At 31.0% G+C, this 25,838-nt stretch overlaps 1 protein-coding gene across 4 annotated transcripts in view; it reads right to left on the bottom strand.

Moving 5' to 3' along the window:
- The window catches only part of LOC107441572 (uncharacterized), a 334,007-nt gene that overhangs the window by 194,499 nt on the left and 113,670 nt on the right, over nucleotides 1–25,838 (bottom strand). For all 4 annotated transcript variants that reach the window (XM_071177200.1, XM_071177199.1, XM_071177198.1 and 1 more), the window contains exon 5: nucleotides 1,051–1,538. In XM_071177200.1, the coding sequence (XP_071033301.1) occupies nucleotides 1,051–1,538 (488 nt within the window). The remainder of the gene's footprint in view (nucleotides 1–1,050; nucleotides 1,539–25,838) is intronic.

The following is a 25,838-nucleotide window of genomic DNA, read 5'->3' on the forward strand; positions in this document are numbered from 1 at the left end:
GCTTCGGTAAAAATATTTAGACTGGATTCGTTTTACTGAAATTTGATTGCATGCTGACATTTAATTAAGTTTGCTCACTGATGCATTAGCATTTAGTTACATATCGCACTAAAAAATTATAAATTATACCCTACTGTGGAAAAAAAATGTCGGAATGATTCCATAAGGGTTCGTAATTCATCTTCAGTAAGTTGCTCTAGATACATAACTTCGAAAGCTATAATAATTTTTTTTTAAAAAGTTATTATTGAAATAAGGCAGATTTCGGTAAANTTTTTGTTTCTGAGTGAAAATGATTGGTTGATTTTACTTAAAAATGCCTGATAGACATAAACAACACTTGATTTGAACACTTCCTGTGAGTATTTGGCATCGCACAAGATTTGATTGATATTATGTCGCCGTTTGATGATCTAAAAAAATATTTTAATGTAAAAAGGATAGGAAGAGGAGTCAAATCCTTCCTTACTCATGAGGGTATTGATAGCACGAAATTACTTCTGCATTGTGAGATTATTGTTTAAGATCATTAAATTTAAAAATTGTTTTGTGGGGAGCGTATTATCGATCCTGCCAACCTATCAAAAGGTACCTCTAGAGAGAATCAAGTTAACATGTCTGATATACGAGAGAATTGGTGTTTAACAGTTGTAGAGGTTGTTACGCCACATTACTCCCAGAATTTTGTCTGTGATAGAATTCAAAGAACGAATGCCACTCGTTGATTAATGTTGTTTATTTATTTATTTTCTCTCATTCTATTCTGTTTTCTTTCTTTCTTTTACTGATTTTTTTTATGGGTCGTGAGAATTAAATTTTCTTTACCGGATCTTTGGAGCGCTATTTTGTGAACAAATCAACTGTTCAATGTGGATCACCCATCGATGTTGGATGATCCACATGGATCTGAGAGCGTCATCTATCAAAAGGCATCTCAATGTAGAATTTAGTTAACATGTCTTATATACTAAGAAATTGGTATTCAATATTTGTAGTGGTAAGACACTCCACAGTATGTTTTCAAAAACATATGAGCTAAATAATATTTACCATTTTCTTCTCTCAGACATTCATCCACTTCCTTCAGAAGATTTTCAATCGAAAGTTTCCTGTCTGGAGAGAGGCCTTCCGTCTCAGAATCTGTACTTCCGTCGCCAGAAGCAGTCGAGGGATCGACCCTTTTTTCCCTGATATTCACCGGACCTCGAGCCTCCCACTCAATGTTAATCTCTACTTCTCGAGGTGGCGCTGGCAACACGAGCTGATCAAGCGCTTGCAAAATGTCCTCAATCGGTCGTTGGTGGGGGAGGTCTTCACCCCCCTCACCTTCTTCCTGAACCCCGGAATTATGTGTGGGGGGACATTCTCTCGGCGAACTGTGCTCAGCTGGTATTTCAATCAACATACTTTCGCAGGCATTTTGAGCTGACAATACGATTTCTCCGTCCTTTATTGTTTCAATAGATGTTGACAGTTGGATGACAGTTGGACATCGTTGAGTGCTATTTTCTCCATTCTCTGTACTCACAGGAATAGTTCTGGAAGAAAAAAATGTCTGATTAGATGAGAATGAAATTTAATAATAGAAAATTAATTTATCATCTCTGAATGTAAAGAACACGCATTTGCGTCATAAGAAAATATTATAAGTGGTTATTAGTGTGTTGATGAAGAGATATAATTTCTGGGTGATGCCTACCGATCAAAAATTCGATGAACGGATCAATCACTCACTAAATAATATCTCAAAACTAAGGGAATGGTAGATTAGTGTCAGGTCATTATTCTTGTTATTCATAGAAATTATATTCTCTCTCTTTGTCCATTTAGAAAATCTAATTTTTGCGTTTTTTTTTCTTCAATCTTTTCCCAGTAAACTGCAGAAGTCAGGCTTCACTGACTGCGGTCAGTGAGCGGGCTTTGATCATCAGCCTATAAAGGACCGAGGGTGCGCAGTATCAGTCCTCGTTAAATTGTTCCACCAGGATTTCACACGCTGGTGTTCGAGCTACCAAAATAGGAGGTGGCATGTTTTTGGAATATCCTCACAGATGTTTTCTGACCATTACCAATAGCCCTTAGTGCTACGTAATTTTTTCTTTTTTATGACAGACATAAGATTACCCTTGGCAGTTATCTTTGTTCATTCAGCATTAACTCGTGAGAATATAAATTATGAAAACGGAACTTCACACGGGGAGTCTAAAACATGAAAACAGAATTGCGGATCAAATTTTTTGAAGTAAAGCGGAGTATTCGAAGATTACATAGGCAAATCAAAGATAACTTTATCCATCGTCAGAAGATCTTCAGAAGAGTTCACTTCTATGCAGGGGAGTCATAACGCTGAGAAATCGTTATTGCTTTTTGTGACTAAAATTATTTCAAGGTTAATTCAATTGTAATTAATTTTAATTTTAAACGTGTCTGGAACTGTGGCTGTAACCATGGTAACGAGGTATGACCATTTCAAGTAGGGGTGAAGGGTCACTTTTTTTTAATCGTTTCGGCTCGAGTCGGTGAGAGAAATGGAATCTCTTCGGTCTATTGTGTTAGTCCTAGAGTGAAGCTACCCTCCCTAAAATGCTCCATTCTTTGTTTCCATAGCACCAGACGGCTTTAGACTTTGTGGCAGGAGGAGTTCTTAGCTTAGACAAACTATAGGTTAAGTTTAGCCTATCTAAAACCATCGATCGCTGTCAACGCTTATTTTGAAAATGGTGCAAAACGTCAATTGGAGAAAAGCCGAAGTTTTGTGAAATGAAAAGCGTTTGTGGTTTAATTTTTCAATATTTAAAAACTTACCCCGATACTGAATTATTTGGGCTCATAAAAAATTGTAAAAACTGAGAATAAGACAGGGATTTTGAAAATTTTTCAATTAGGTTGAAAAATATCGCCAAATTGGCGACTTTTAAAAAAGTTCAATAACTTTTAAAATATTTAAGTTATTTGTCCGTTCTAAAGCACAGACAATTCTTCACGGCAAGGTGATATATATAGTTTAAAATCATCGCATTGCTTCGAGTGTAAGGCTTTTAAACTGTGGCTTTTTATTTTCTTTCACTATAGAACTTCAAAAAACGACGTGAAAGGCAAAATTTTTATCTCCAGCATGGTTGTATATCAAATGTTCCAAGCATATCTAATGCAACTTAAACAAAAATAAATGATATGGAATGTATATATTTCATTTGTAAGAGTATTGACCTCAGAAGAAAACTTACATTCATTAAAATTGAATATTAATCTAAAGTATCTTGACAGCAAACCGTAATATTTACGCCTAACGTTTTTCGAATCATCACAACTTGAGCGAAAACGTAAATAACTTTAATTCGAATAACTTTCAATCGTTATCGGAAACGATGTGCTAAGTTCTATGAATTTTCAAAAGTTTTGTTTAAAACTTTGAAGTATTATTATATATTACGTATGCGTTGATATTCTTTCTTAAAAACGTTATCTGCTATATTAACTATATATACATCGCTATAAGCGATTAAAATATTAGTTATTGGTTACCAACATTTTTCATTAATCTTTTTGACATTTTTCAGCTATTTTAACTCAAAAAAGTTTTTGCTTCAAACTAGCTACGTAAAAAAAAAATATATATATATATATATACATAATTAAATTTTATTTCTTATAACTCAAATATGGACTTCAAATTCGTATTAGTAAAATAGATAAATTTTTAGGGGATTAGAGCGCGAATTTCTGGGAAAAGTATCGAGTTATTGGGGGGGGGGGGATGATGTACTCTAAGGTAATAACATTTGAACCTGTTTTATAAAATCATTCTTATGAAAATGTTGTTAGCCTTTAAGTTTTAACGCATTTTACAAATTTAATCTGGATTATTTTAAAGCGGAAATTTTGAAAGCCTAAGAAAACTATTTTTTAATTAACTTTCATTTTGAATAATCACAGTTAGTAATCATAACATTGTAGATCACTATATACCTTTCTAAAATTCACGAATCATTTCAAAATTTAAAATTTACTTTTCAGTTTAAAAAAAATAACACCAATAATAGCAAATAATATTTTGTTACGCTTTGAAACGTTTCAAAAAAAGTCAACGAGGCGTTTTTATTAACTCATATACGCTGAGACCATCGAAATCCAGTAAGCCTAAAAACACTTCATTTACTAGTTCAGTGATACAATTCCGAGATAACGTCGCAGAAATGTTTTTGAAATGATGTTTCAGTTAATTTCTGTTGGGGATAGATTTAAAATGCTTCTGATTCAATATTAAATGGATAGCTTAGTTTGTGTGACACAGTTTTGTTTGCTATTTGTTGAGTGTTTATTTTCCTGGTCTTATGAATCCAAATAGAGTTCGATGTTTTCCAGCATCTATCAGAACCTTTCATTTATGTTTATGTAATATTTTTATAGCGCATCCCATGCTAAGTCCTGCTAGGTTTCGTTTAAGGCTGTGTAATGTTTAGGTCCACTCTGATTTGGAAGATTCTGTGTAACATTCAATTTCTTGCGCTTGTTCCTGCGATATCTGGTCGTTTATTTTCGTTCTTTCTCTGTATTTATCGAAGTGCTTCCTTTTTTTTAATGTGGTCTTTCAATTACCTTTCCAAAATCGATTGTAAAAGTTTCATTTGCAACGAAATTGCAATGTTCTCAAGATAACATTTCTGAAAGCAACCTTTTTTGTTAAGTAATTTTTTGGAGTGCTTCTGAATCTGTTTTGATACATGTGGGCTGTTTTTGTGATATTTACTATCTAGGTGTTTATTTTATTGGTCAACTGTATGGTCACATGTGTCGAATCTTCCGTGAAATGCGGAAGGAATGCATGGGTGCATTTTAATGGAGCAGTTGAGAGATGTCACATCGAAAGGATGAAAGCAATCAATTTTTCTGCACGAGGAATGTAATAAAACACTCAATTGTATAATAATTTTTTCGGTGGCAAAATATAAATAAAACTCTGTCTTAAAAGCAACATTTTTTGGGATTTTGAAAGATTTCATGACATAATTTTTTGTCTACAAAATAATACTGATTTCATTGACTACTTTTATTTTTGCTTAAGGGAAACTGAATAGCTTTTAGATAAACATTATACCGTCTTACATCCTAAATTCTTGACTTTTTAATTAATTGTGATTTATTTGGGAACATAGTGAGAACAATGTAATACTGAAAGCATGCTCATAATAAATTTCATTCAATCTAAATATTCATGTGTGATTGAATTGTATCTCGTATCTTACATTTTTCTCTGAATCTATAAGTTCATAGATTTGCAGCATATAATTTGGTTTGAAATTATAGATTTTAAACTAGATGTTATGATTTTAAAAAGGCTTAATAACACAGGTCTGCAAAAAAAAAATTTGGGGTACGTATGAAATTTTTATCCAACTATACTTGTTGAACTAGTTTCGACGGAGAAACTAAATTTTTTCCATTTTTTCTATCATAAAACTCATGTTGATGAAGAAAGTAAATTTATATTTAATATTTCCTTTGTTAGTAAAAGAAATAAAACTAAATTATCCAGTTTATCACGTGCAAAAGCGATGACTTGTAACATTATTTGTATTTAGTTAAGTCGGAATTGTTATGAAAAATAGAAATGTAAATGTAATCAAAGGAAGGAAAAACCTGATGATTAAATAAAATAAAATATCTAACTGAAAGAAAACTTCCTTAAACATTATTGATACTAAATTTCTAACTTTAAATTAAGAGTTTTGACTTTAATTCCTTAAAGGAAGCAAATTTAATTAGATAAAAATGACTGTTTTATTATTTCATGCATTCAATATGTAGTAGTGTGTTGTTCAAACATTTAAAATCTAACAACATGTTTTTACAATAAATCTAACAACAAAATATTTTTTAAATTAAAATGATACACAACTTGTATCTCGCACGTGCACGTAACTGAAAGGTTTTGGTTATTATAATGATAAGATTTGCTTTCCCTTAGTATTGCTTCCAGCCGAGTTTCCATGCTGTCGATTAGCATTGCTTCTAGATAGGTTTACGAAATTTTTATTAGATTACAGTGCAGTACACATAAGTAATTTATCGACTTCACCAAAATCATAATGCTTTTTTTTTTACCAAAATAGCTCTTAAGAGACGTTCTGTTCAACAATTTAAAAATGTGGCACATCATTACACGAAAACTTTCAATAAAAGTGTTCAGCATTTTTCCTTTTTAGTAAATGGCTAATAAAGTTTTCGGAATTTATTTAAAATAGGGAATGACACATGTAAAAAAACATATGACATATGTTTTTTTTTCACGTTTGAGAGTAAAATGATAATTTAACAAAAAATGTTTTTTTTTTCTTCTTCTTCTTCCTTTCAAATTAGAGTTCAAGAGTAAAAAATTTCATTTCTAAGAACAGAAACTTTCTCGAACATTAATTGAATCGTGCTAATCTCAAAGGTTACCTCTGACTTAAAAACAAGCTAACTTTTGAGATTTTAATTTAGTTTTTTCTTTTTAAATCGAGGCAAAAAATTTTTTTTTCAAGTTTAGGAGTAAAATAATAACTCTTAAAAGAAAATTACTTTCTTTCACCAAGATATGGTTCTAGCGTAAAATATTCTACATACCAAGAAGCACAAATTCTTCGAAAAATATTTTGATAATTTAAATAAACTTGAGAATGAAATTGGATGAATTAAATACGTGGCTTAATATTATACGCCTTGTTATCATTATTATTACAGTACGTAGCAAAAAAAAGACTTATAAAATTTTGCATTTTTGGTGATTCTTGTCTTGTCTTATTTTTAATAATAAAATATATTATGGGGAAACTAATCTACAAAGCTTATTTCTTCTTTAAAAATCAAAATTTTAAACTTAAAAATATATTTTAGTTTAAAATTTCGATTTGAGTGAAGCATTATGCCCAGGCGAGAAAGGAGATAGACTTTGATAAACGTGGGTATTCATGGTGACCAAAAACTGATGGAAATGATTGTGTCTACCTCTATAAAAATGCAATTCCTATTCACTAGTATATAAGATATGTAAACTCGATTCTATGTTGGGGTACCTTTTCTCAGATAGATTTTGACATTGCCGATATGACTTTCCCCCACATTGGTGACCCAGACGCGATGCGAACACGCCTTCCTTGACAGAAACTTCGATTTGAACACGCCTCTTACCATGGATGGTCCACATTGAACAGTTGACTTGCTACTTGTGACTGCGGCATTATCCACCTCCTCGCGCTGTTGCTACTCAGTCTCGATCACAGACAACGTCGGCCTCTAAACACTCGACTGCTAATGGCAACACATGAGTGACCACGGACGTGAACTTCTCTCAACTATCAGCACTCAAATGTACGGTGATCTTAAAACAACCATCCCGACTTCTCACGAAACAGCAATGAAAGAACTAGTGGTATCCGTTCATCGAATTCTTTCACAGATAAAATTCCGGTGGGGGAGTTCTGTAGTGCGTCTACCAATACAATTCCAATTCACTAGTATTTAAAACATGTTAACCCGATTCTATGTTCCAGTATCTTTTCATAGATGGATGGTGATAGTGTTAGTATAACTCTCCCCACAACTGAAAAGAACAGGGATTTTTAGCATGAAAAAAAAAACGAAGGAACTCCAAGAAGACCAGGATCTGGAAAACCTCTCCGCTTCTCAGCAAATGATAAGTGCAGAATATCATGCTTAGCATGGAAAAAAAACTGTTATTAGAGTTCTGAATAACTAGCAAGAATTCACTGTAAAAACGGCTTTTTGTTACAGCAAAGTAATGCTAACAAAGTAATACTCACACTTTAAAACAAATCACAAAATCGCTTGATGATAATGAAATATTGTCTAAGGGATATAACGTTTTAAGACAAGATAAGAGGCATTTTAATTTAGAATTTTTATTTTAATTCACCTAAATGAAGCATTGCATTTTTAACAGTCTCACATTTTTGCTCCGTACTTTATAAAACGCTAAGACTATCAGTGCAATTTGTTTCCTCTGATTTAATGGCATGCAACGTTGTTTTTAAGGTTGATTCAGAGGCAATTTAATTTTTTTTTAAAATATTAAAATTATTTTCATGTATTCTCATTTGGTAATAAGATATTTCATGCCTAAATAAATACTACAAATGTATTCATTAATTCCATACCTACAGAGCGGGAATCACACTGAGATTTAATTTTTATTAATAATTTGTTTTCGTACATTAAAACACATGACATAGTTGAATTCCATGCCAACTGAAACCAGTAGTAGAATTCCAAACGTAACAGAGGGGAAATCACACAGGTATTTTATCATAAAAAATGTATTAAGGGGTCACAGTACCTTTGCAAAAAATTTTTAAAATAAAGTTATAATCATTCATTTTGAGGATGCTTTACATGGTCATTTAAGTTATAATCAATAATTTATCTTCAAAAAATGATTAAACTGCTTAATTTTTTTTAAATTTTAAAAAAAGTTGAAAAAGTTCTAAATTTTTAAATCCCTAAGGCTTTTTTATTTTAACATATTTTCAAAAAAAGTTTTTTTCATAGTACTTGCAATATTTATCTTAACAATTTTGTGCATTCATTTGTTGATATATCAATTAGAATATTTTTTATAGATTATTTTGTAAAAAAGTAGAAAAAAAAGGGTAAAAATTCCTATTAGGTATATATAACATGCCGTAAAAGTTGTAATACCTCATAAAATGCTTATTCCATGCACAGTTTAAATAAGAGTATTATACTCAAGATAAAAAAGTTTACTTCAAAGCTTTATCTTAAATAGAAAAAATTCCTTAGGGATTTAATTAAGATTAAGACACAAAATTATCATCTATGCGAAAAAGCACTTTAAAGTCAGACTGCTGAGCAAGTTTCTGTATTAGAACAATTTAAAATCATTCATAACTTTTTTAAAAATGTAGATAGAGAGATGAATTTTTTTCTGTACATTTGAAATAGTTTGAAGTTTTATTATAAGCAATAAAAAAATTTTGGTATTTTTGTCATTTTTTTGGGTACTGTGACCCTGACCTTTAAATATATGTGAAAGCAAAAAATTATGCAATAATATGCCACTTTAAGGTGCAATGTTAAATTAAATGGCATGATATTTCCCTGTAACTATTTGTCAAATTTGCAAAATCTCCCCTCTGTTACTTTGCATTTTTTGAAGTTAATAAAAATGTGTAAGCAATTTAAGAAGTCTTATAATAATTTATTTTACCTTGAAATGTGATCATTACAAAAAAATTACAAATAATGTTTAGGATGAATATAGCGGGAATAACAGTGCATGGAAAAAATGTGGGATTTTCTTTGTCCCCTCTGTTACGGACGCTTTTAATTACCTGGCAATTAAATTATGTAGCTCTTTTATTATTTTATGCAAATAAATTAAAGATTGCACCTTAAAGTAGCATACTATTGCACAATTTTTTGTTTTCGCATATATTTAATACATTTTTTAGGATGAAATACCCGTGTGATTTCCCCTCTGTTACGCTTGGAATTCTACCATATCTATTTTTTTTTAAAGTTTAAGAGTGAAATAGTAATTCCTAAAAAAAATATTTTCATTTGCCTTTCAAAGTGTGATTCAAGTATTAAAAATTCAACTTCCAATGAGTGAAAATTCCTCCATGCTGGGAATATAAAAAAAAAACTCTTTGCATAAAACGAAACTCATTGCGTGTGGTCCAACAACAGCGCGTGTCTTGCTGTGGGGGGGAGTAGAGGACCACCAGCAGAGAATGTCCCAATAAATTTAGACGCGTTCTTTTTTTAATCGTTTATTGAATTTATTAGACAAACGTTACTGTGTTTGCAAGAAAAAAAGTGTTAAATTTATATCATATCAAGATAAAGAGTAGAGAAAGGGGTCAAGCCTAATGACAACTGAGGCGTTAAGTGCGAGGATGGGCGACGTCAAACTGTGCCCAGGACGATGATCTCGTAAGCAATTCACTAGAATTGAAAATGATTCGGCGACATTTTAAGCAAGAGTCGCCATGTGTGGTCTCAGCTATTTTGGGACATAATTTTTATGTTCATACTATAAAATGTGTTTGTTTACTGTGTGGGAAGAAGGGCACACTAAAATAAACATTTGTTTTATCAATAATGGCAATAAAATAGGCAAAAAATGTGCTTTTATGAGGTGTATTAATACGTTACTGATGAGCGAAAGAGGAAATGGAATATTTTCAATGGCTTTGAGCCCTTGATAAATTGAAATAAAACTACAAGCGATTTTAAAGATAACGTCAGCGATGTTTTCTTGCTTATAGCTCTCATGAATCAAAAAATGAAATTCTGGTGCGTTTTTAGATATTTAAATATTTTTTATTCGCTATGTTAGCTATTCATTAATCCTCTAGTGTTTCCCAAACTTATGACTCTTGCGTACCCTTCCTAAATTTTTCGTAACGCTGTGCCACTAATAAAAAATGAATGTATTTTTTACTATAAAAAATTGCACGAAAGTTAAAAATCACAACTGGCTGTTGACACCACTAATTATTAACTGTTAACTCTGCAAAAAATAGCCAATAGAAAAATAGGTAATCGTAAATTTTCATGGCTAGCTTTGTTTTTAAATAAATTTTTTTGAAATTTTCGTTTGTAGCAAGTTATTTCACATAAGAACGCGTACCCCCGCTAAACTGTTCCCGTACCACAGGGGGTACGCGTACCACACTTTGGGAAACACTGCACTGAAGCGTGGTTGCATAGACGGACTACGTATCTAAATTATTTCTTAAGTAATCTTAAGCTACGTGTTTTTTTTTTATATGTCTATATAATTATGCTTTTGAAACGTATTTCTACAAAACTAAATACTTGAAAATCAACTGTATTTGAAATTTAAAAAAAGAAGTTATATACTGAGAAGCAAAAGTAATAGAGAAATAGTACTAATCCGTTTAATAGTAACGTAAAAAATCACCATTTGCCTCATTAATTTTGGTAATAAATACTACTGGTATTGTGCTAATTAGTACACTTTAATAAGTGCCAAATATACCAATGAAGTTACAACTATTATAATTAGTACCTATTTACTGCGCAGTTTTAACATAGAAGATACCATGAATGACCGAAATCAAGAGAATGTCGACTTTCACCGGTGAATGTCAACAATCACATATTCACCTTGCTGGTGAATGTCGGAAATATTTGTTATATCCGATTTGATATTAATTTATTCATTGATATTATTATATTTTTCCACAGTTTAATGTCTGCTGAGGATATAATAGGAGAAACATCAGTGTTCGAAGTACCGGTTAAATGCGTACCTGGCAGTGGTACAGAACCTTGAGAAAACTTTGATGTAAGGCATACCGGGCAAATGTAAATGTGGCACTTAACTAAATCTAGTATAGATTTCGGACATTTACCAAAGCGACTATGTCAGCATTCATTGGTTGAAGTAGCAACCACCCATTTCGGAAAAGGGGTCAGAAAAAAAATCGCTTGACTTCGGTAATTTTTTATTTAAATAAGTTGGTCTGAGCGAAAGCATCGAGCCAAATGATATTGATTACAGTTTATCTTTATTTTGATAGAATGAATTACTAAACGCATGTTTTGTTTAATCAAGTAACGTAAAGCCAACGGAATGAACAAAAAATAATAAATAAGAAAGTTGAAATTAATTATGAAATATATGACTTTTAGTTTAGTGCTTGATTTTGTATTGTTATTAAGTACTGATTTAAAGATAATTTACTCGGTCTTTTCACCCCATACAAAGAATGGGTATTCAGCCAGTACTATAATAAACGAAAAGAAAGATCCGCCTTTACTATTTTCCTATTTTAAAACAAAGAAGCTGAACAATTTTCATCAAACGATTTCAAAATCGAATGTTAAACATGCTATAATTTTGATCAAATAATTGTTTTATTTCATTTCAAATCAATAACAATAAAAAAAATAAAAAAAAAAAATTAAAAAAAAAATTTAAGAATTTTATACGAAATAAGACATGTTAATAACATGTTTTTTTCCCCCATATTTTAATCATATCGAAGAAAGAAAGAGCCTTTGTATGGGTCTTTTAATTACGAAAATACATAGCAGAGCTTTCAACTTTCTTTTGTTAAAAAGAACAATCACTGATGGAAGAGAAGAGCAGACGAACCCTCAAACAGCTTTGTTTATTTAACTAAGGAATAGATAATTATATCGTACCGTTCTTATTACCCACTCGTTGTTGGCAACATCAAAAATCTTTAAACAATACCATAAGAAAAGCGTTTTAGTTTGACGTCAATCATGATAGATCGGTAGAAATTTTTTTTTTCCCTTTAAAAAATTCTTCCCCGCCTTTTATCATTTAAAAATGCAAATAAAAAAGAAAGAAAAAGAATCATGCTTTCATCCTGTCACCCTAATTCCTATGCTCATTCATTGAAGGATAAAACTCTGCTACTGAATTTAAATATCTTAATTACGTTTATAATTTCAATTACTTTCTTTTTAACTATCAGATTTTTATTGCTCAATTTATTTAAAACTAGCCGCCTGAGGCGGCCAGCTGTCCGCCACGCTAAAGATTTTCACAAATAAAGTTTTTTAAAACATAGCAGGAAATCTGAAGATTAGTGGACAATTAAAGTGTTCCTGTCCTGCAATTTTGTCTTAAATTCCTATTTTATATATTATATAGCTACAATGCTTAAGAAAAAAAAACTAAAATGCTAAATACATGAAAAGAACACGAAAACGAATTAATTTTTTATGGTATCAATTTCTATTTCTATATAATTTTTTATTGTATCAATTTCTATATCTATATCGCTACAAAAATTATCGTCTTCGCTTAAGAAAAAAAAAATAGAGCGTGTAAAGAAGAAGAAAAACTTATTATAACAATTATGAACAGCGACAAATATATCAAAGCGAAGCGTTCTATTTACGTATCGAATATGTTGCCACATCTTTAATACAAAAGTTAAACTTTTCTCCACTTTGATAAATGTAAACTAATGCGAACCTTACAATTAAATTATTAATTCCTTCGTATATTATTGGTTTAAGTTGTCGAAAATTAATATTTCAATTGTAAGGTTCGCATTAGCATACATTAGCTCTTTGAAGCAAAAATAGATGATGAGTCGGCCTGTCTAATTCAGGGGTTCTAGTTTTTTGAATATGGCTCTTTGAAGACGATTGTTACGTCAAGCGCTCAGGTATTATAATTTTGATCTAGTTGCGCTTGTATAATTTCGATCTAGTTGCGCTTTCTACGCATTTTGTCAACATCGTTTGGTTTGTTGTTTAACATCGTTTGGTTTGTTATTTCTAAGTTAACTTTCAAAAAATTGGCTGGCAACAGCCAATTTTTTGAAAGCAACGAAAAAGCATAGATTTTCTTACAAAATGACTTATAACTAAAAAACTAATCCAAATTTTTGAAAAAGAAAAAAAATACTTCTTCATTATGTCAAAACACAATTATGTGCCGAGTTTCGTGCCTGGGCGAGGCTTCTGGGGCGATATATTGTGATTACAGACACACACACACACACACACACAGCCGCTTTTATTATTATGTATAGATGCATAGATGTATAGATTCCTTCGCGATTTAAAATTGAGATAGAACAAATTTCTAATAACTAATGAATAATATATCATCAATCCTAAAGGGTTTATTTCACACTAATTTAAGAGCATTATAATGATAAGCGACATTTTTAATTTTTTGAGAAAAGTTTTTGGTTGGAAAACATCATTGTTTCACTGTAGGAAATAAGAACTTTTCATAATAACTTAATTTTTTGACTTAAATAATTTAAATCCCCCCCCTTGAACCACTAACATTGAGTCCTAGAATGTGAAGATCGGAGAATTAGATCAAAAGTTATTCTGGGTGTTATTTATTTATTTATTTATTTGGATCACTGTACATTGAGGTTTGCAAATTAATGTTTAAATGAAGTAAAAATATAAACATTAGTGAAACTGAGCACAATGCTATCAAAGAAAAAAACAAACATCAAAACTAGTTTAAATGCTTAATGAAATTTGGTGATGTTTTTAGCAATCATTTTACAACACCATTTTTCCAGCAATTAAACAAAAGATGTCTTCAGTATCGATTCGTAAGATTTTTATAACACTTTTGTTTTTACACTCGCTTAAATATCAATTTTCGATTCTCAAAGAGCCATACTGTTGCTGCCGTCTTCATTTTTAACAAGGATTCTAAAAATCTATGATAAGGGCAGTCATGGCGGAAAACCCTGTAGAAGCACAGGAAGGGGTGAAAAACAATCTTTTTGAGCGTGCCAAATTGTTTTTCTTTTTTAACAAACTATTAGAAATTTCTTGTAAAAAATTAATTTAAAAAAATAATTTATTTAATTGCTATTTTACCGTATTCAAACGAAGCAGTCGAATAACCCTAAAAAGGATGGTATTTTAACTGTCAAGTAAGAGAAATACCGTTTATTGACTGTTTTCAATTAATACAGTTTAAAAATCAGAATTTTATTCGAGCCATCTAGGCTCACAACAAATGAGAATCGAGCGCACAATGTTCGAAAGCTGAAGGTTAAGCCTTGTCATAAGTATTAAGAATTCATACTTTCATTTTGCATCATCGGACACTTAATACAATAATCTAATAGTAATAAATGCTTGGTGCAGCTTGCTACAAACTTCATCGGAGAGGACTAATCTGTCAATCACAGCTTAATGGAGTTTGAATTTCACCATAATATCTCTTCATTCCTTCACCTCCTAAATTGGTGACCCTGAACTACGGAAATACGAAACTTTCATTCACGTATAGATGGCCAAACCAAAGAGCTACTTTACACAAAAAGTCTAGTATTTGCCATCTCTCACATTAGAAGGCACCACCAGATAAAGTAATTAAGCCACATTCTATAGCTAACTTGACAAATCACTATTCAACCACAACCTGGTTCCAATGCCCCTTACATAACGAAAAGCCTAGCATAATTCCAATGTCCAGTTAAATTTCTTTTTAACAGTTTTGAAATTAGGATAGTTGTGTATAGTTACAAAACAATATAGTTTTGTATCCACGGCTCTTTTTATTTTTATACACGCCAGTTGTAAACATTTTCAAACCCGTAAAGGTAAAGATATGTTCTTAATCATAAATTTTACGGCTAAATAGAAGGACAAATAGTTTGCCGGTAATTTTACGGTAATTAAGAATTCAGTGCGCAATGTTATGACATTCTAATGGATAATAATAGCTGTTCAAAACTGAAGCTTTTTGGATAGATCTACCTGACAAAGATAGTAGAAATTAAATGAAAAGAACTATTGCAACATTAACAACATGAAGCTCTATTTTTCGTGCTGATAAGGTGAATCTTATAGGAAGTGCTTTGTAATTGAAGGGGAGGTAAAGAGAATGAACACCCACAGGTTGAGAGTTGACAAGATTAAGAAATAGTTTTCCTGAGTGTCTATTTTTTTTTCTTCCTTTCTTCTCAAATGAATGTGACACACTCCAACACGAATGAATGAAACCATTTATTTTAGCAAAATGCATTTCAACTTTTAAACCTTTCCGTATCAGTCATTTGTGATCACAAAATAAAAATACTTGGCTTATATGCGTGGGTTCGTGCATAAAAGCAATTTATTTTGCTAGAAGAATTTAAATGTTGACTTAAAACAGACGTAACTAAATAATCATGACAAATGTTTTGTCAGGTCTTAACGTCGGATTCTTTTAATTTTACTAGTATGTAAATGTTTTGTATTTTAGCTATACTGGACTTTTATTACCTCCCTTTAGTGTCTGTGAAGTTTGGTAGGTAGATATAGTCTGTCTAAGCTAAGAACTCCTCCCGCCACAAAGTCTGAGTCAGTCTGGTGCTATGGAAACAAGAATGGCGCATTTTACTCTAGGACTAACACAATAGACCGAAGAAAGAGATTCCCTTTCTTTTGTCGACCCGAGCAGAAACCACTCCGTAACAGTGACCCTGCATTCCTACTTGAAATAGTCATACCTCGTTACCATAGTCACCGCCACAGGTCCAAGCGAATGTCTGGAGGAGTTCTCATTTTAGACAAACTATACAATATTTATGCAGCACTAGAACTGCACAATGGGCTATTGGCGACGGTCTGGGGAACATCCCTGAGGATGATCCGAAGATCTGACATCGCAATTTTGATTATCTGCAGAGGAGAGGGCTCCCCTCCTCTGGTAGCCAGACGACCTGCACGTGAAGTCGAGCACTTTACGGTAGAACAGTTTAACGAGGACCGAAACAGCGCAGCCTCGGTCCCTATGCAGGTTGATCAAAGTGGTCACCCACCAGCTTACTGACAGCAGCCATTGATCCTTGACTTCGGTGTTCTACTGGGAACCGTGTCTTTGCGATCAGTCCATTGCGGGACTAGTGTCTGTGAAAGTGGAATCTTGCAATAGACTGATTATTTCATATATTTATATATAATAATTTATATATGATAATAAAGATATTTATTTGATAGACTGATACTCGAAATTTTTAACACTCATTAAGCTTTTAAATAACAGTTTAACCCAACACTATTTATTTTAATAATTCCATTTCAATGTTATTTAAAACTTATGCAAATACAATTTTTTTTTAATTAAACTGAAAAAAACTACATACACTTGGTCAATAGATTTTGACAGAAAAAAAGCCTAGTAGCACTAGGATCTCCACTGGGGCAATTGAGTCTAAATGACAATGTGAATTTCTATCGTTTACTGACCACGGAAATTATTTTCATGTTGTTTTCAGGTTGAATTTATTGTCAATAAAATTTCCAACGGTATTCTAACTAGCTAGATTTAAAAGTACTCGATTCTCAACTGGAGCTCTGTGCCAATGTGGCAAATCGAGTTTTAACAATTTTCTCAAGTTGTTGGCATAACTTATCGTTGTTTTTATAGCCAAATGGAATTTATCATTCATCGAAACGTTGAAAGAAATTACATTACCTCTATAATCCGAATCTTTCGATTATCAAAAGCATGTCTTATTTTGATAATTCCAAATAATCGAGGTATATTTGACAAAGTTTAGTGCAGTAGTCATTTCCATAATGAAAATTCTTCATACGCTATAAAAAAAAGTTGGGATGTCGTGTCAAACCTCAAATTGAGAAAATTTGCTGTATCTTTAAGCAAAATAGAATCATCTTAGCAATATGATGATTTTGAATGAGCGCTGATTCAAATAAACTGATCTAAACGCAATTTTTACACTGATCCGAATACGCTAAGGATTTAAATCTTGATTCAATGCATCTTCAAATTGCGATCGGATAAGGCAATAAAGGATCGAACCAGGATCCAAAATTCCAATTCTAATTATCCTAACTAAAAATAATTCAAATCTGTACCTCATCGTTCATTTAATACATAACAGTTTGATTAAAATTGCCTATTCATTTCAGTGTAATTATTACTCAAATCCTCAAATCGTTATTAAATTATTGATTTAATTTTTAATTCAAAATGTTTGGTTTATACTAAGTGGTATCCTTCAATCGAATGGCCATCGAAAAATGGATATGGTTCTTAATTCAAATGAACTCATTCGGGAGATTTGAATCACTTTCTCTTTCGATTCGTGTGACTTTTTATGTTTCTTTTAATAATGCGATCACGTTGCAGCTGTCTCTGTAACTATGCATATCCTTCATTTTAAACTCGTGTTTTACTTTTCTTTCTTTTTTTTATGATCTCATTTTGCTCTTTTTTTATTTATTGCATATTCCATCTGCAACCTTCATAACTAAACTATTCGAAGTGAAGATTTACGTTCTGACTTTACCAGCTCAAAGAATTACGAGAAAAAAAAAAACTCCACACCTCGCATCTCCTAATCCTTTCTGTAACTTGCCTTAAGGGGGGATCTTAAATACAGAATTGTTCCGAGATCAAAAATGTCTGATAAAACATCGTCTTTTGTGTTTGTTTGTGGCATTCACTTAATCATGGAGGTCAGCACTGCAGCTTTACTGTCACTCTAGGCAAAGCGATCACTTTCGAACAAGTGGACTGACCTTCTAGATATTCAGTGACATCCCTAAAAAGACAGGTAACGACAGTACAAACTAAAAGAAGAAGAAAAAAAAGTGTTCGATTCGAAATACCAAAAGATTCGTGAAAAAAGAAGATCTCACCACGCCTACACTTCAATGATCTTATAAATCCGTAGCTCTTTTTAGCCATTTTTATTTTTTAAAAGGACTAGTGTCATTTTCTATATCCTTACTTCGTCTTAAAAGCCGTCGACCCTAGGTCGCCATTTCAACCAATGCCTTTTTTTTTCTTCCAGAAGACATGCTCAGAGTGACATGTTGCACCAACTCCGTACTCAGACCTTTGAACTTAGGAACGCGATTTTCAAATTTTCAAGCATGCCTATCCGTTGTTATCGTCATGAATTTCGATCCCCCCCTTCCCCTTATTTTTTTAAGTCCGTATATTCGCTTTCTTAAGTAACGCGACGGATAGTAAACTCATTGTCTTTTTTTTCCTTTTTTTTTATTCTGTTCTCATTGTTTGTCAGCTAAGTTCTTTCGGTAATAAAAAAAAGAGAACGTAGAAGACGGGGTATGTGTGGCAAATTTTTTTCGATATCTATAGAGCAATAAAGTCTTTTTTTTTTTTTTTTACTTGGATATTCTACTATTTAAGGATATGAACAGGGAAAATGTTATTTATGAGTGTGTTTTTGACAAGCATAAATCTTAAATGTTGGGCTCTGCAAATGGGAAAACTTCAGTTGAAGCGGAGGAAGAAATAAATAAGGACTTTATTGAAGCTGTTTATTACTATTATTTTTTTTTAAAACGTGTCCAAGGGAAAAACAAACAAATTACCAATTACTTAATAGTCAAAAATAGGAGGCATGTTTTTAAATTGACTTATATTTTTAATCACGCTATTTTTTGGCAAAAATTTATGAACAAGAATGATTGCAGAAACATAAAGTATAATTACTAAGTTTTAAACCTTTTTGCACTCTGAAAAAAAATTTTTTTTTTAAATTCATTTATGATCCTTTTTTAAATGAAAACTTATGAACATGAACAATTTCTTTTTTTTATAACCGTCGTTGAACAGCCGACCCAATTTTATGGGTTTACGACTACTAATGTTCAACTCCGTAGCCTTGTAATTTTGAACCCAATCCAATAGACCAGAGAACTCCTTAATCGAGTATTGGGAGAAATTTGCCTTCGTGGAGGACTTTTTGATGGAGCTAACCCTCATTTGAGTTACATGGAGAGGAAAACCACGAGAACCTCCCACGGTTAGCCTGGCGGCAAGAGGACTCTAACCCATGATCCGTCTACCACTGAGGATATTTCACGTCAGCGCTGTGGTCGGTGCAAGCCGGATACGCAATTCGCATCGACTGGGATTCGAACCCGGTTCGCCCCATTGGAATGCGAACGCTCTATCCCCTGAGCCATCGCGACTCAACCTGAACTATTGTAGAACCAAAAAATATTAAATTTGGGAAATTTACTTTTAAGAACAGTTACTAACTTCATTAACTTTTAAGTTTGCTTTTAAATCGCCATCTCCTTTTTTTTTTTTTTTCAAATAAAGTTTTGTATATGAGCTATTGCAGAATTATGGAAAATAAAATTTGTAAAATTATTGCCATTTAAGCATTTTTTTTTAATTCGCTAATATTCTTTATAACTCTCTCACTGAACTGGATATTTATGAATAGGATCTATTATGAAATAATTGAAATACAAAATTAGTATAATTACTGCCCAAAGAGCTTTTTCTCCTCTTAGTAATTTTCGATTAATTTTTGATAAAATTTTGATGAGAATTATCTGCAGATGCTGAGATTTTTTTCTTAAATCTGTCTGTAAAACGAATTTGCATATGTGATGATTATCTGCAAAGCCCGCTGCTTGAGTCGGAGGATTCCTGATACCGGGTGTGTGTATATTATATGCGTGAATATATCTTATATTAAGAGCTATTTCTAGTCTTATAAATGAAGTATTTATTCAAATAAAAAAATTATGATGTTCTGAGAAATTATTTTTTTTTAATGGGCCAAAATTAACCAAGAGTTTGTATTCATTTACACTTAAAATAGTCTTTTTTTTAAAAAGAAAAAAGAATATTTTAGTTCTTGATTTTTGTTAACATTTTATTGCTATTTGCACGACATATTTCAATCTAAATACATGGGAAAACTACGAAATCGATTTTCAAAAATTTTATTTCGTTCCTTCCGATTTTTTCTTTTTTTTTTGGTTCTTTTTTATATCTTCGCATATTTTAAAACTTGTTTTAATTTTCAGTTGATGATTTTCAATTAAATTTTAATGTTGTTTTATAGCACTTTTTAATGAAGTTTTACTGATAAATCGATTCTCAATTTTTTTTACTTTCGTCGGGATGTGATTTCTTCTTTTGTCCCGTCCATTTCGCAATTTTTTTTCGTATAAGTTTCAGTCGGTGATTTTTATTTATATTTCAGTTCCATTTTTTTAGCATTTTTGAATGCAGTTCTATTGAATAACTGCTCTATATTGATTTTAAAACTTTTCTTCGCTTCGTGTTTCGCTTTATGTAAAATTTTTGTCTGATTCTTTTATGTCCTTTCTTTTCCTCAAAAACTTATTTTTAATTTTCACTAGTTATTATTAACTAGTTTTTATTAACTTAAGTTCTTACTGCAATTTTTGTGGCATAGATTCATTAAGAAACTACAATTAATTTAAAAAAAAATTTTTTTTTTTTTGTTCCTCTTTTTGAGTAAATTCTTTCGTCCTCTTGTATCTCTTTCATGTTTTCTCTTTTTTTTAAACTTTTTTAAATTTATTTTTCCACAATTTTTTACGATAATTTTTTTACAAATTTAACTAAATATTTTATTATTTTTCAAATTATTCGGCTCTAACATATTACTTCATTAAGCTAGTTAAAAGGGAAATTAAAAATACTACACCAACTAAATACTCAAAAGAATACCCCAAAAAGAACCTTAAATATGTTTCCATTTCATTGATATAGTTTCAATTCAGTCTGATTAAGATAAAGAGGTCTTTTTTATGTTAATTGTAACTAAACATGTTCCACAAGCAAGATGGCTTTAAAAATATTATTGATTTTATTTTCTTTAACTTATAATGACTTTTTGTTCTTGAATTGATTTGGTTTTAACACGCTGCCTAAATTAAACTTGTTTAATTGAAACTAATGTTACGCAAACAAGATTCATTTTAGAAATATCAGTTCAAAAAAATAATCAAATATATATTTATTTATTTATTTTAATCCCTTTACCCTTGAAAAGTAAACCATTTCAAACTTATTATATTTACGTCATTACAAATATCATTGATTTTTTTTCTTCCAGAATAAAAATTAAATAGCTTTTTATTGCATGTGAATAGATTTAGTTTAATCACATTACTTTTAAGTTAGTTATTTAAACTAAAAATGTTACACTCTTTTCTAAAGATTTCAAGAAAATAAAGTATATATGTTTCAATCTTATTACTTTTCTTTTTATGAGACGAACTACAAATAAATATGTTCATGAAGCAAAGGTTTCTTTAAAAATATTTTTAATTATGTAACACTTTGTACTGCTTTTTTAATCGATTCAATTCGAAGAAAAAACTTTTCTCGAGTTTTGTAAAGAAGTAAAGTCCTTTGAAAGACTAACTACTTCCAAATAATATAATCTATTTTAAACAAGATTTTTACGATTCATTTTATGTTCTAACAATGAAATTCTAACGACTTTAAATTTTGTGGACATTTCTTTTACCTAAACCATAATAAAACAACAATGCCTTTACGATGAAATCATGTGATAACACGCTTTCATTGTTTTGCGACTTTTTGCAACTAACATTTTGCTCTTGACCACAAAAGGACAGTTCTCTGACCTCCCAATGATCGCCTCATTCCACAAGAATTCGAAATTTATTTACTTTTTTTTTGTATTCTTTGCGTGGCAACTACGACGCGTGGAAAGTTCTTTTTAGTTATTTTTCTCTACTTCAAAGAATTCGGAATAAAAAGATGGCAACATTTATTTTATGCTATTTTATTTCCGATCCTGAGCAGGCAACGGGGCAAAACGATTCCCAGCTCTATTCATTTATTTCCTTGCTCTTCATTTTTCTTTCTTTATTTTTTTTTCTCTAAATAATCACCATTTTATCGTTTTCTTATATTCTTTTTTGCATGTTTTCCAATTTCACGAATTCTCTTTTAAACCGTTTCTGAAAAGCGCAGAACGGAAAAACCAACAGACAACGTTTTTATTTATTATTTTTTTCCTTTGTCCTGCGAGGTCGAGTACGGAAACTTGAGAGAGTGGAAAATTAAATTAAATCTTTGACAATGTGTTAAATATGCTGGGCGAGTGGACAGGGTTAAAGAAATAGCTCAGGTTATGAAAGATAAACTTTCTCTTAAATAGTGTTGGATGTTATTTTATGGTGGTTTCCAAATTACAGTTTTAGAAAAACAGTTAAGAAACTAAGAGCATTTCAGAGATAAATATTTTCGTTGTTATTAAATCAAATGTTAAATAAATAAGAGTTAAACAGGCGTATGAAAATGGACGCTTAGCTTAGAAACAAAACTCTTTTAAAGGATGTGTCAAAATAACTGTACTATATAATGAAAGGTTTATAATGGACCATCATTTTAGAAATATGTATTTTTATTTAAAATATTAACTTTTTACAATTAAGCTTTTACAAAAAATATTAAAATAATAGCTTTAATATTGTGAAAAGCTAATATTAAAATATTAGTTTTTAACAAAAGGTTTATAATGGACCGTCATTTCAGAAATATGTATTTTTATTTAAAATATTAGCTTCTTGCAATTAAGATGTAAATTTAACGTGAAAGATCCGACTCTTCTCGAACCGATTGCTATCATTTTGCCATTCTTCAATCTCACTTGAAGTATTTTTTCCAACAGCTTAACACTATTTAGACTATTGCCCATTACGTGCTGACATTCTTCAAACATTTAATATTTCTTCGTTAAAAGCATAATACAAGGAAAAACTACAACTACTTTGTTACAAATATAGTTAACTACAATTGCTTTATTTTTAAATGTAGTGACTACAAACTACTTAGAAATTTAGTAACTACTTCCCCACTTTAAGGAGACGAACTCATACTAAATGTAAACGAATCATGTAGAAATATTTATTCATGTTTACATGACCCCAGTTTGTTATTCCAAATCATTTTTTCGAATTTATTTGCTTATTTGATCTTCCACTTTTTCCGCCTTTCTGTCAGCGAATATTTAATTTAAGAAATGCGAAATTATCAAATTTCTTTGAAATTTTTTAATGCTCTTTTATTTACTCTAAAAAAATGAAGTACATCGAAAATATGTTCCTTTCCTAATAACATCACTGTTTCACGAGTCTTTTGCGAAAGTGTGACCAAAGTGTTACATTATCTATTTTTCGTAATGGCTAGTTTAAATAATAGTTACACGTGATTCTAAATACGTAATCTCTGTTAAAGCTAGGTTGCAGCCACAGGATCATTTTTAGTGCATCCATTGACGGACCCGCAAAGATTTGTACCCATCCAATTCGAAAAATTAGCTGTATTAGAACTGCATTTCTATTCTAAACTATCATTGAAGTGGTTTTCAGAAATTGCTACTACTGTTTTTTTGTTTCGCACTACTCATAACATTACTTTAAAAAAAAGTAGCTCACTACGCTACATTTTTTTTTTGAAAAAAAGTAGCTCACTACACTACTTTTAAAAAAATGTAGCTCACTACACTACTTTAAAAAAAAGTAGCTCACTACACTACTTTAAAAAAAAGTAGCTCACTGCAACTTTTAAAAAAAGTAGCTCACTGCACTACTTTAAGAAAAAAGTAGCTCACTACACTACTTTAAGAAAAAAGTAGCGCACTACACTACTTTAAAGAAAAGTAGCTCACTACACTACTTCAAGAAAAAAGTAGTTCACTACACTACTTTAAGAAAAAGTAGTTCACTACACTACTTTAAGAAAAAAGTAGCTCACTACACTACTTTAAGAAAAAAGTAGCTCACTACACTACTTTAAGAAAAAAGTAGCTCACTACACTATTTTAAAAAAATGTAGCTCACTACACTACTTTAAGAAAAAGTAGTTCACTACATTACTTTAAGAAAAAAGTAGCTCACTACACTACTTTAAGAAAAAAGTAGCTCACTACACTACTTTAAGAGAAAAGTAGCTCACTACACTACTTTAAGAAAAAAGTAGCTCACTACACTATTTTAAAAAAATGTAGCTCACTACACTACTTTAAAAAAAAGTAGCTCACTACACTACTTTAAGAAAAAAGTAGCTCACTACACTACTTTAAGAAAAAAGTAGCTCACTACACTACTTTAAGAAAAAAGTAGCTCACTACACTACTTTAAGAAAAAAGTAGCTCACTACACTACTTTAAGAAAAAAGTAGCGCACTACACTACTTTAAGAAAAAGTAGCTCACTACACTACTTCAAGAAAAAAGTAGCTCACTACACTACTTTAAGAGAAAAGTAGCTCACTACACTACTTTAAGAAAAAAGTAGCTCACTACACTATTTTAAAAAAATGTAGCTCACTACACTACTTTAAAAAAAAGTAGTTCACTACACTACTTTAAGAAAAAAGTAGTTCACTGCACTACTTTAAGAAAAAAGTAGCTCACTACACTATTTTTAAAAAATGTAGCTCACTACACTATTTAAAAAAAATGTAGTTCACTACACTACTTTAAGAAAAAAGTAGCTCACTACACTACTTTAAGAAAATAGCTCACTACACTACTTTAAAAAAAAGTAGCTCACTTCACTACTTCGAAAAAAAAAAGTTGCTCACTACACTATTTTAAAAAAAGTAGCTCACTACACTAATTTTAAAAAAGTAGCTCACTACACTACTTTAAAAAAATAGCTCACTACACTACTTTAAAAAAAAGTAGCTCACTTCACTACTTCGAAAAAAAAAGTTGCTCACTACACTACTTTTAAAAAAAAAGTAGCTCACCACACTACAAATTACGAAAAAGAGTAGCGACTACAATAGTTAAACTACTAGTAGTGCTCCACTTCCGACCACTGCATCAGACATTCCTCGACGGAGAGAATACTTTAAGTAAGAGGGTTAAATTCCTCTATTCTTTGTAATTCGGTGCAGCATCTCTTCAATGCAGTTCAAATTCATGTCTTATTTTAAAATTTTTACAGAAAAAATTCATGGGGTGTTTTAATAAATGAATGCAACTAAGGATTTGTTTCTCGAAAATTGTTACATCGAAAATGAATAAGTATTGAAAAAATCTCAAGATTTTTTTTTAATTTCATATCACAGATTTGGTTCCACATATTTAGCTTCCAATTCTAAAGAGATAAAATTGAAACCTAATCAGTTTGCCCACTTCAGAATTGCAAATTCATTCACAAACTTTAAATTCTCATTTAGTTTTTGGCACCTATTAGAACTTAATCTCAGCGTTAAAATTTTAACTGAAAGAAGAAAAAAAAATGGAAACAAGTGAATATTTAATTAATAAAACTATAACTACAAATTTAATAGCATAAATTAAATTATAAAAGAAAACACTATCATTCATCTTCCCTTAAGAATCCATCATTTTTATTTAACAGTGTGAAACATGTGTGTTTTTTTTTTTTTTTTTTTTTTTTTTTTTTTTTTTTTTTTTTGTTAAAAAGCTACATGCTTGCCCAATAGCAAAATTCTGCAATTATTGGAGAAACTTACGTAAAATATTAGCTAGTGGTTACTTTACTAAAAGCTTACAGCAA

This window comes from Parasteatoda tepidariorum, chromosome 2 (genome assembly GCF_043381705.1).
Source record: "Parasteatoda tepidariorum isolate YZ-2023 chromosome 2, CAS_Ptep_4.0, whole genome shotgun sequence".
NCBI classification, from domain to species: domain Eukaryota; kingdom Metazoa; phylum Arthropoda; class Arachnida; order Araneae; family Theridiidae; genus Parasteatoda; species Parasteatoda tepidariorum.